The sequence below is a fragment of the Carassius gibelio genome, chromosome A17 (assembly GCF_023724105.1).
Source record: "Carassius gibelio isolate Cgi1373 ecotype wild population from Czech Republic chromosome A17, carGib1.2-hapl.c, whole genome shotgun sequence".
In the NCBI taxonomy this organism is placed as follows: Eukaryota; Metazoa; Chordata; class Actinopteri; order Cypriniformes; family Cyprinidae; genus Carassius; species Carassius gibelio.
The window spans coordinates 3,738,571-3,751,403 of NC_068387.1; the positions used below are offsets into that span (position 1 = coordinate 3,738,571).

Here is a 12,833-nt window from a genome sequence, read left to right on the forward strand (position 1 = left end):
AAGAACTGCTGGTTTGCCTGCCCAGAATCCATTAGCTCTGTTTTGATTGCATCAGTTTGCTCCAAGCATTCATAGACTTGAATATGCTTGCTTTCTTTCTTTCTTTCTTTCTTTCTTTCTTTCTTTCTTTCTTTCTTTCTTTCTTTCTTTCTTTCTTTCTTTCAGTGTTCTCATTTAAAGGAAATCTGTCAGTTGTTGATGTACCCATCTGTTTAGATAATTATGCTTCTTATGCAAATTAATTTATTCATGCATCTTCTTCTTATTTTTTGGTTTAGGGTAATAAACTTTAGATATTTAACAAAGGTTAATTGCTTTTGGATTCCTGGCTGACTGAAATCGAATAAAGCAACACAAAGTTACAAAAACTTTACCATTACATTTAAATGGAGACATTTTTAACATGTATTTTTCATTTTAATTTGGAAAACATTCACATACCAAGAGGATAAATCAAATCCATAACAATGAAGCGCAGCAAGCATCGAGCCTCCAAGGATGACGGCAAAGGTCAAGGTGAAAGATTGTATTAATTGTGTGGAAATTTGTAAATCATTGTAAATTGTTCAACATAATTATTTCAGTTTTATTTATAGTGAATAATTAATATATTTAAATAATGATGTAATGTTACACAATATTTATATAATAATAAATTATATAAAATATTTTATCTGAACGTAGCGATTCATACGATAATGAATGTCTATAATGTTCATATTGACATCTCATCATATTTGACTTGTTAAGATGAAGCGGCTATTCTGGAGACGGAGGATATGAGGATGCCAGATCCTGACACCATCTCACTCGCATCAGTCACTGCCGTCACAACCAATGTCTCCAACAAGAGGTGACCAAAAATGGGTCCAATCACATGAGTCCAAATCAAATATCATATTCATGTTGCGTTAAATATTACTTAAATGCCAAGGAAATATATTGCCATATTCTAACACTGTATGTTGTTGTTTTTCTTCCAAAAATGTTGTTATTATTTTAGATCAAAGCCTGACATCAAGATCGAGCCTAGTGCTGGAAGACCAGTTGATTTCCAAGTATGTAGAATGGCAAAGTGTCATTGATGAAGACAACAAAGTTTGTTAAAACAGTAGATGTAGTGATGAAAAAGAAGACGTTGTGTTTGTGGTTAGTGGAACAGACTGATAGTTAAAGTGAAGTACTACACCTGTGGATCTTCTGCTTACAGCACCGGTGTGAACTTCATACATTATTTAAGAATAAAAAAACACTGTTTAAAGCATTGCACAAAATTGGTAATGAAAAGTGGTACTAGATCTTATAGCATTTGAGACATACAGATATATTAATCCGATAGTTATTTTTTTTTATCATACAGACATTTTGTGCAAATTTTGAGCCTTTGTTTTTTGAAAGCCATCCAAATGCAGTGCCAGATGTTTGTGTGTAATGCTCCTCTTTCCAGGTCAGCGTGACTGTTGTAGAGGCCAGACAGCTGGTGGGGCTGAACATGGATCCAGTGGTGTGTGTAGAAATTGGTGATGAAAAAAAATACACCTCAATGAAGGAGTCCACCAACTGCCCTTACTACAATGAGGTACAGTATGTTCCTTTTTAAAGGGGGGGTGAAATGCTCGTTTTCACTCAATATCCTGTTAATCTTGAGTACCTATAGAGTAGTACTGCATCCTTCATAACTCCAAAAAGTCTTTAGTTTTATTATATTCATAGGAGAAAGATCGACTTTCAGCAACGACTCGCTCCGAGCGGTGCTCGAACCCGGGTCTCCGGCATGGGAGGGGACGCACTAACAAGGAGGCAGAGATATTTGAAGCAGTTTTACTCACCGCCTGCGGTTCCAACACACGATCGTGACCCTTTTTCGTTGGGACTGCATTATCCTTAAGAAATAAACGATGTGCAAATCCGGCGTCAAACTGGGCCTTGTTTGTAAAACAAGCATCTTCGAAATGCAGGGAACAAACAAAAACACTGGCACAACTCCGTTGATGCTCTGTAAAAATAAACTCCATCCACTGGTCCCTTAATGCTGTTTCTCTTTTGGTAATCTGTGAAGGGTTGTCTTGCCCTGGCAACCAAAAACACACATCTTTTGTGACATTTGGCGACGCTCTCGCTCTGATCAGTGAAGTCTGTTGTGCTCTCAGTGCTCTGCTATACGGGAGCGCACGCTCTTCCGGCAGAAGTGCCTCAGGACCCATATAAGGAAATTCCTCTCCATCTAACGTCACACAGAGCCATACTCGAAAAAAACTTTCCGAAACTTGTGACAAACCGGAAGTAGTATTTTTGGAACAGAAATACTCCTTCAAACGTACAACTTAATTTTTGAAACTTTGTCCATGTTTAGCATGGGAATCCAACTCTTTAACAGTGTAAAAAACTGCATGAAATAGCAATTCACCCCCCCCTTTAATTTAGGATTTTAATATTGTGCTTTTGGAAAATAATGATCACAACAAATAACTGAACTCAAAAAACTAAATTGCATCAAATCAATTGTTCCTAATAATGGAACAGTTCTCCCAAATATGAAAATTTACTAAAAATGTACTGCAGAGTTTGTTTCTTCTTCAGCTTTATAGAAATGTAGCATTGCATCAGTGTCTCATCAATGGATGCTCTTCAGTGAATGGGTGCCGTCAGAATGAGAGTCCAAACAGCTGATAAAAGCATCACGATAATCCACAGCACTACAGTCCATCAGTGAACATCTGGAGAAGACACAAGATGAAACTAATCCATCAAGACGTTTTTACCTTCAAATCATTGCTTTCGACTAAATACGAGTTCATAATCCATAATAACGCTTCCAGTTAAAAAGTCATGAGAGAAATCGAGATCAAACACTGTTTACTAACCGAAACAGCTCTACACTAATATGTGAGTGGATTTTGATGCGAGAGACAACAGAAAATTTACTTTTTCATTGGAAGAAGTGTTATTATGGATTATGGATTTTAGCCGGAAGCAACAGTTTGAAAAAAATGTCTTGATGAACGTGTTTCTAACAAACACAAAGCTTCTGTCTTCTCCAGATGTTCACTGATGGACTGTAGTGCTGTGGATTATTGTGATGTGTTTATCAGCTGTTTGGACTCTCATTCTGATGGCACCCATTCACTGCAGAGCAACCACTGATGAGACACTGATGCAATGCTGCATTTCTACAAACCTGATGAAGAAACAAACTCATCCTGATCTTGGATGGTCTGAGGGTGATCACGTTTTCAGCACATGTTCATATTTTTGGGTGAACTTTTCCTTGAATATTTCTAATTCAATGTTTTCATAAACTTTGCTTTTTTTAGTACTTCGTTTTTGACTTCCACGTTCCTCCTGATGTCATGTTTGACAAGATCCTGAAAGTGTCAGTAAGTAGCATCAAATATCAATTTTAAATGGACTTTATTCCTAAAAGATGGTCCTTTTCGTTGGTCATTAAACTTGTTTTAAAATAATGTGTCCATACAGGTTATCCACTCCAAGAATCTTCTGCGAAGTGGCACGCTGGTCGGGAGCTTCAAGCTTGACGTGGGCACAGTTTACACACAGCCTGGTAACTGGGATTATTAGGCTTTCTATACACCTTATTTTAAAACACGAAATAAGCTATTTTCTATGAATGTGCTGAACTTTATGACTATGATAATAAATTCAAATATGATCAATACCTGTTTGTAATACAAAATAGCATAACGGACTGTTTTTGCACTGGTAAAAGCAATAGAAACAACGTTTATGTTCAAAATAAGATGGATAAAGCTCTCCGTTTCTAGACTAGACTAGAGAACTCAAAGACTAGAGTTGTGTTTTTTTCTTTGCATTTACAGAACATCAGTTCTTCCACAAATGGGCCACTTTATGTGACCCCGATGACATCACTGCAGGATGCAAAGGCTATGTCAAGTGTGACATTGCAGTTGTTGCAAAGGGCGACACAATCAAAACTCAACACAAAGCAAACGAAACAGAGGAGGATGACATTGAGGGGTAAAAAACAAAAACGCTTCCAACATCATTAATGTCACGTGTGTTAAGCATCACGGTTATTATTCCTTACACTGAGCAGAAACTCTAAACTCAAGTGTATATTTTGAAAGCCCTATGCAATAAATATTTACTTGTAGAAGTATTTCATTCAAATGTGAAATTCTACAACATTGTAAATGCTGAGGTCACTCAGATAATTCCATTCAACAATGAATGGATTATTTACATGTGATTCTATGCAGAAACACATCTCTCTTCTTTACTGGTTTCTGTTTTGTTCCAGTAATCTTATGTTGCCTGAAGACGTCCCGGCTGAGCGTCAGTGGGCAAGATTCTATTTGAAAATCTACCGAGCCGAGGGGTTGCCCAAAATGAACACCAGCATAATGGCAAATGTCAAAAAAGCTTTCATTGGAGAAAATAAGGACTTGGTTGATCCGTACGTCCAGGTGCTGTTTGCTGGACAGAAGGTGGGCAGAAATCTTAGCAATGGTCGTTTAGGAAGATATGAAAATATATTACAGTTTAATGAAGGAAAATAAATTGAATCATTTAACAAAACACATTTTACACAATATTCAGAGATCACTTAATAATATTTTATAATGCACTAGAAAAATGAAGACAGGAATGACCAGTTGTGTTAAAAACCATGAAATGGCTGGTGAACAGTTTCCTTTCTTGTGTTGATGCATTTCCTGTTAAAAAGAAATTTAAGTCATTAAGTGGGACATTTTGAAGACCTGATCCAGTCTTTTTCAATAGTTTACTTCACAGCTATGAACCATTATTTACTACTGGCTAGACAATGTATTTAAAAAGAGAGAGAGAGAGAGAGAGAGAGAGAAAGTAATCCACTTAAACTACATGCAAAATAAAATAGACATTCACTCTAAATCATATGCTGAAAATGTTTGTTGTCTCTTACCATTAAATTACAAATAAAATGAAGGGAAATGTACGACAGGAACCATCACTATGAAAAAGACAAAATAAAAGACATAAACACAAACCAAAATTCAAAATACAATTCAGATTTAGCTTGAAACAATTTTTTGTTTTCATTTCATTGTAAATAGAATGCATTGTATCGTCTGAAAACATTACATTTAGTTCACACTTAAATATATTCCTTTAATATATATGATTTCCTTAATAAGTAATCCTTTTAAAATATTTTAAAAGCTTCTTTTTCACAAGGGGGAGGCATCAATATTGTTTTATCTCTCCACAATGCAGGGAAAAACTTCCATTCAGAAGAGCAGCTATGAGCCGATCTGGAATGAGCAGATCGTTTTCACAGAGCAGTTTCCACCACTGTGCCGGAGAATGAAGGTCCAGATCCGGGATTCGGATAAAGTGAACGATGTGGCCATCGGAACGCACTTCATTGACCTGCGGAAGATTGCTAATGATGGAGAAAAAGGTAACAGGGCTTCCTGAACACCTCTGCAAAGCCTGTAAATTACCGTAATACACTAACATGCAAAAGTCTGGAATTATTAAATAAAAGTACCCAATACAATTTAATTTTGATCCTGCTCACAACTGATTTTATACAGGGAAAACATTTTTACAATTATGAGAAAATATTACAATTTAAAACATTTTTTCTTTTATTGTCACTTTTTTTAAAGAATTTAATGCATCCTTGCTGATTGCTAATCTTTATTGATTGATTGGCTGATTGATTGCTTTATTATTATTATCATTATTATTAAATCTTACTTACCCCAGTGAATCCCCTTTCCACAAAAATAAGCACCACTCTTTTCAGCACTGATTATCAGAAATGTTTCTTGAGCAGTAAATCATCATATTATTCTGATTTCTGAAGATCATGTGACACTGAAGACTGGAGGAATGATGCTGAAAATACAGCTGTGCATCACAAGAAATAAATAATAGTTTACAGTTTATTCACATAGAAAATTTTAATTTATTTTTAAACATTTTAATAATATTTCATAATTCATTAAAAACTCTTAATTTTTTACAAACTTTTGACTGGAAGTTTATTTTCTTTGTTTATCACATGTTGCTCGAGATACTCAGTCACAAAAGCCCTCACTACATTGCTGTTCGAGATCAGTATAAAACCATTTTCAAATATCATCAAAATGTAAAAGACTTTAAAAACGATCCTGTTTCTGTTGATAGGTTTTCTTCCAACTCTTGGGCCGGCGTGGGTCAACATGTACGGCTCCACACGCAGCTACACGCTCATGGACGAGTACCAGGACCTGAATGAAGGACTAGGGGAAGGGGTTTCGTTCAGGGCCCGGCTGCTGATCAGTCTGTCTGTGGAGATACTGGACACCTCCTCTCCTGAAGTAATGAGCTCCACTGAGGTGCAGGTGGAGGGGATACCCAACATCTCCGATGTAAGCCATCCCTGGACGCGCTGGGGGGTTCATTTCGGTTACAGTGAATAATTAATTGTCTTTATTTATCTCCGTACATTATTCATGTAGAAGTAATACTCATAGTAGTTCTTTGTGTGCAAGACAATCACCTACACAGTCAGAGCCAAAGTTAGGCTTCATTCTGCATGTGACTAACTGTTAAAAATTAATCAGTCCGAGAAGAGCTGTTTTCAATTGTTTATGAGCACAATGACATCATGTTTTGTCTATACTTAGGAAAACCCCCTCACACTGAAAAAAAAAATGGTGGTGAAACAAATTTCACTCAAAAGAAACACTAAATTGCTAGTAAATTTCACAATTAATTACAAACAAATAGCAAGTAGTGCATCGGATTAAACATGAAATTTTAATTAAATGTAATTTTAATTTAATTAACATAGATAGAATGAAATAATATTTTTTTGCAAAGCATACTCTGATAGCTTTTATATTTACAACAAAGTGTATTCACAAAATATTTTTTGTTGTTGTTGCTTATATCTAGAATGCCACTGGAAAAACTGAGGAGTTCTTTCTCTTTGGATGTTTCCTTGAGGCAACTATGATTGACAGGAAGATTGGAGACAAACCCATCAACTTTGAGGTTACAATAGGTACAATCTGTGGTAGACTAGCTGTCAGACTCTAAATCGAGGTCCCCAGTTGTGCTCACCATTCAGAATTCTACTGCATTCTTTTAAACGTTCAGATAAATTGAATGTACTTTTTAATAATACATTTTCATATTTTAATATGAATTACACCAGTTCAATATTAGATAAATCATGCACAAAGCATATGGACTAACTCCTGAAATGTTGCAGTAGATGATAATAATCAGTGTTTGAAATGCCTTCTTTTCAATTAAACGTTATTTTCAGGTTGATTCAGTATAAATTCAAACTCAAACTCATCCCATTTTTACTTGCAAGGATCATTAACTGGCTTTAGAGAAATAGCTGACCCAAAAATAAAACGTTAGCTGAAAATGTACTCATTCTCAGACCATTCGAGATATAGATGAGTTTGTTTGCTCATGGGAACAGATTTATAGAAATGTAGCATGATATCATTGTCTCTGCAGTGAATGGGTGCCGTCAGAATAAGAGTCCAAACAGCTGATAAAAACATCACAATAATCCACAAGTAATCCAATCCACTAATTAACATCTTGTGAAAACAAAAGCTGCATGTTTGTAAGAATCAAATCTGCTTTTAACTTCAAACTGTTGCTTTTGGTCTGTCCATAATAATGCTTCCTCCAGTGAAAAAGTGGTCTAGTATGAATCAGGAGAGACATCTGCACAAATCTGTCACGGTTTACAAGGCAAAACAGTCTAAAACAAAAACAACTCAAAGACTGATTTATTTATTTTTATATATATATATATATATATATATATATATATATATATATATATATATATATATATATATATATATATATATATATATATATATATATATAATCCAATAATCTTTCTATATAATATAATCCAATGAACTAGAAAAAATAAAATAAAATTGGTAATTGGTACACTTTAATGAATTATTCTGGGAAGTGTGTCAGACAATCACCATATTATTAAACTATCCTCTCAAATCAAGGAAACTATGGCAGTGAACTCGATACTCCAACCAAGCCAAAAACAAAGAAGGGGAAGGGAGGTGATGGTGATGACGAGGAGTCTGAGCTCATTCACGGCTCTAGTGACGAGGAGGTGGATGATGCTGGAGATATGACATCAGTTTCCAGCACTCCTCCAATGAAGCCAGTCATCACTGACAGGTGGAGTTACTCAACATGTTCTGTCCTAAAACTCATTCATTTATTTATTTCATTTTGCATTTTGGTGCACAACCATGTGAAATATCTGGTTTATTTTTCTGCAGAAACTATTTCCACCTCCCGTACTTTGAGAGGAAGCCCTGCATCTATATCAAGAGCTGGTGGCAGGACCAAAGAAGACGGCTTTATAATGCAAACATCATGGACAGAATTGCAGATAAATTGGTAATGAATCCATGAATATAGATTGTATCAGGTCATTTCTGAAATATTTATCTTTTTATCATTCTGTACACATTCTTATTTTTGTTACTAATTTTAGTTTCAAGAATTTTGTACCCCTATTTATTTCATTTTTATTTCATTTTTCTCTCAATAAAATAAATAAATAAATAAATACAATTTAGGCAAAACAAGGCAATTCAGATGAATATGGTAAACATTTTAACTAACAGATGGCGCCATACTTCCCCAGTTGATGAAACATTACAATGAGACAATTGTTTTGTATTACACCTTCTCTGAAATGTTGTTCAAAAATGCAAATAAGACATTTTCTATTGAATTATGCATTAATTTATTTCCAGAACAGAATTCTGAACACTGGATAAAGCCAGGATCAAATTCTCATTTCATTTTTTTTACATTATATATATATATATATATATATATATATATATATATATATTTCTATAACGAATGTAACCATGGTTCCCTGAGAGGGAACGAGACACTGCGTCCTCTGAAGGGACACTATGGGGAACACCTCGTCGTGACCCATGTCTGAAGGATACTTTGAAAAACGCCAACGTGTTGGCCGGTGACAGCCTTTGACGTCGCTACCGGCGCCACTATAAATACTCACCCCTAGGACCCGTCACTTATCTTCTTCGTGAAGCTTGCGTCCGAAGCATGGCAGGGAGTGTCTCGTTCCCTCTCAGGGAACAATGGTTACATTCGTAACCTGAGACATCCCCTGTCAAGGGAACTTCAAACTGCGTCCTCTGAAGGGACACTATGGGGAACAGTATACCCGCGTGGGTATACTGTTCACCGTAGTGTCCCTTCAGAGGTGTCACCATGCTGAGGGGAGTGCAGGCCAGAATCATGGCAAACACTAAGTACCAACTCTACCATTTCACCGGGAGTCGCCCCTGGGACGGTTCGACGGTTGTCCATGACATTATCCCTTATGGCCAAAGGCCTAAGCTACATACCCAACTTACCTGAAGGGCCTCGGCCCGGGGTAGAGCTGAAGGCTTAGTATCACGAAAGATTCCTTTAAAGGGATTCGGCTAAGAACCTAGCAATGTTTATTACCAAGTCTTGCCTGTCACAAAGGAGGGGCTCTCATGGCACTCTGATAGAGCAGCTTGTAGATGGAATGGCCCGGGAGCAGAGCAATTGGAGGACGGAACGTACAGATGAAGTCTCGGCCACGCCTGTACCATGGCGTCCAGCCCCAATGGAGCTGGATGAGTCAGAGGAAGCCAGAGGGGATAGTGCGACGCTCTCTTGAGCCGCAAAACCGATCCACCCGGGTCTGGCCAACCACTCTAACTCTTCTTCAACACCTTAGTGCGAAGGCGCTATTCCCCGAGCCTCAGTTAAAGCATAAACGTGCACACTGACCACCATGTGGTTTTGAGAAAGTACACAGGCTTAGCGTGTGTACAGAAAAGTTACCTGACAACCACTGTATGTGGGAGCTCACCTTCAGAGAGACCTGTGAAGCCTACTATCTGATAACCACAATATGTGGGAGTTCACCTACAGAGAGGCCTAGAGAGGCCTAGAGAGGCCTACTACCTGTTACCAGATAACCACCTCAGTGGAAGGTAATATGGAACTCGACTCCAGGGAGGCCTGGTGAGGCCTACTACCTGACAACCACAAACCGTGGGAGCTCGTTTTTTAGTGGAAACGCACTGCGTGTGGGAGCTAAATTTCCAGGGAGGCCTGGTGAGGCCTACTACCTGACAACCACAGTATGTGGGAGCTCGCTTTCAGAGAGACCTGGTAAAGCCTACTATCTGAAAAACCACAATATGCGGGAGTCCACACAGCCCCTCATGTTGAGGGAAGCGATGCTTGGGGTGTATAACAAATACACACTGGTTGAATGAAGCCCAAGGAACCTCGGGGCTAATCATCTTAAGAAAGGGAACGAAGCGGAGCGCGTAACCCTTACCGTACAGGATTTTAGAAAGTGCGCAGAGCCTTGCGCGCACACTTACCACTTACGTCGATTTGAGACAGTGCACAAAGTGTTCACGTGCAAACTGACCACAATGTGGTTTTGAGACAGTACAAAGGCTTAGCGTGTGTACAGAAAGGTTCCTAAGCATCGCAGAGGCGCTGGATCGCACGGGAGAGGCGAGCTCTAACCCTCAAGCGAGGGGAGCATCACCTGAGGCAGTACATACAGAAGGACTCCGTAACTACCACCTCCCCGGATGCGCCAAGCGGCCAGGCGGCCCCTCAGGGTGACCTGGCCGGGTATCCATGAAATTCCCTGCAGTGCTGTGCCAGTTCTGACGATCAGCCAGGCTCCTCTGGAGGGGTGTGGGACGAGCAACCGCAGAGCACTTGCTTCCCGCACGCGGAACTCGCTCTGCGGTGGGTGTCGCGCCCTGGGGGGGTGAACCCACGCGGCACGGCCGCCTGCCGAAAGCCTGTGATCGTGGCCAGAGCACAAGGCTGGAACTGAGCACTGTAAAGGAAACTCACAGAGTTTGTAGTAGACATATAACCACCAGCAACATAACACCCATAAGCAGAAAGGGTAACATACTCACCCACCCTCCTGTACTGGAGTCCTGCTTTACGGGGCGCCCCCTTGTGGTCCGGACCGTCAGTAAGGTCCAGGATAGGAGACTGTTATGTGAGAAACTTTCCACCTAACCCCGAACAGGTGGAGCGCTGGTGGCTACAGGGGAATTAGGCAGGGGAGAAATAAAACAGAAGTCAGAAACATACAAAAAGGAAGTGACGAACTCCTAGGTATCGCGCTGATCCGGACGAGAACGCTGCCTCGTCCGAATCACATTCCTCAGACCCTGCTTACCTCTTCGTGACACGCGATTCCTATTGACTCTGCCCTCGGGGAGGGGTGGGGGTTTGGGGGGGGGAGCGCGAGCCGCGACACTAGCCTTCTGCGCCCGTCTTCGATCCTCAGATCGAGATGGGCCAGGACCCCTTTGTTGTTCGGGTTCTGCTGCTGCGTATGATTTACCATTTAAGCGGGATGTATCCTGGAAGGGCTTAGATGGCAAAGAGGGAGATCTTAGAGAGGATGTTCCCCCACTGAGAGATATCTAGCCAGCATCTCTTCTACAGGGGGCATCCTCTCATAGCTGTTCTCGTGCATGCCATTGATATCAGCATAACTTGTATGCTGAACCCGATGGATGCGAGAGAAAAACGGCCTCTTCCATTCCTTTTCGACTTCTGCATGTCAGTCAGGCAAGAAAGGGAGGCTCACCTGGGCTGGCAGGCTATGGTCAGATAAATAACGCTCATCGAGGCTACCTCGCGATGTTACCTTTCTGCCACGCTTCCATGGCAAGTTTTTTTTATTTTTTTATTTTGCCGTGGCACGATCCATAACCTCTAACAGCTCCCCATACCCAGAGCAGGAGAAATGAGCGGCTCAGCTTCTTCGCCACTCTCAAACATCTCCTGCTCTTTCTGGGTAGAACCCAGCAGAGCACTAACTTCAGTGTCAGAATGGGTTAATGACAAAGCATCTTCCTCCCGAAGTTCGCTCTCGTTTGCCGCCGGAGAGTGTGAGAGGAAAAGTCCCTCTCTACACTTCTCAGCAAGATCCACCTGTGATCCCCACGAGCTCATTCTCCTCCGTGCCTCAGCAACGGCGGGTCCTGAGCCGCGAGATCCAGATGACAAACGAGAGCGGAGCTTTTTCACAGAAAAACGCTCGCAGTGCGCGCAGATTGCCCCCTCAAGGACATCGTGCGCGTGCTCTTCGCCCAAACAAGAGACGCAAAGACTGTGTGTGTCATCATGTGTCAAATAACGCTGACATGGATGCCAACACTATTTAAACACCTTGCTAGTGGATGCCATGATAACAATAAAAGATCGCTCCTACCGTTCTGGTCGTTTCTCAGATGCACGCTTCAAATAAAATAGTCAATGAAGACGAAGAAGATAAGTGACGGGTCCTACGGGCGCGTATTTATGGTCGCGCCGGGTAGCGACGTCAGAGGCTGTCGCCGGCCAACACGTTGGCTTCAGACATGGGTCACGACGAGGTGTTCCCCATAGTGTCCCTTCAGAGGACGCAGTGTCTCGTTCCCTTGAGAGGGAACAATGGTTTCGCCTGTAATGTCTTGCCTTAAATCACATTTACACTATATAGTTTTAATTTAGTATAAAACCCTGGTTACATTTAATCTGTGAAAATACATTTATATGTTGACATTGCAGTCTGTGTTCTCTATATAACATCATGATCTATATATTTCATAGGAAGAAGGGTTAAATGATGTGCAGGAGATCATTAAAACAGAAAAAGCCTATCCTGAGCGCAGACTCAGAGGAGTCCTGGAGGAACTCAGCAATGGCTGCAGGTTTATATACATGTTATTCTGAGCCAGTTATGAGTGGTTCTATGGAAA

At 40.1% G+C, this 12,833-nt stretch overlaps 1 protein-coding gene across 2 annotated transcripts in view; it reads left to right on the forward strand.

Moving 5' to 3' along the window:
• The first annotated feature begins 467 nt into the window (after nt 1–467).
• LOC128031394 (otoferlin) overlaps nt 468–12,833 on the forward strand; it is a 50,275-nt gene continuing 37,909 nt past the window's right edge. For both annotated transcript variants that reach the window (XM_052619629.1, XM_052619630.1), the window contains exons 1-14: nt 468–516; nt 751–853; nt 1,004–1,058; nt 1,448–1,579; nt 3,315–3,377; nt 3,478–3,562; nt 3,837–3,996; nt 4,280–4,466; nt 5,236–5,422; nt 6,157–6,380; nt 6,910–7,018; nt 8,013–8,193; nt 8,298–8,418; nt 12,685–12,785. In XM_052619629.1, coding sequence (XP_052475589.1) covers nt 468–516; nt 751–853; nt 1,004–1,058; nt 1,448–1,579; nt 3,315–3,377; nt 3,478–3,562; nt 3,837–3,996; nt 4,280–4,466; nt 5,236–5,422; nt 6,157–6,380; nt 6,910–7,018; nt 8,013–8,193; nt 8,298–8,418; nt 12,685–12,785 — 1,757 coding nt within the window. The remainder of the gene's footprint in view (nt 517–750; nt 854–1,003; nt 1,059–1,447; nt 1,580–3,314; nt 3,378–3,477; nt 3,563–3,836; nt 3,997–4,279; nt 4,467–5,235; nt 5,423–6,156; nt 6,381–6,909; nt 7,019–8,012; nt 8,194–8,297; nt 8,419–12,684; nt 12,786–12,833) is intronic.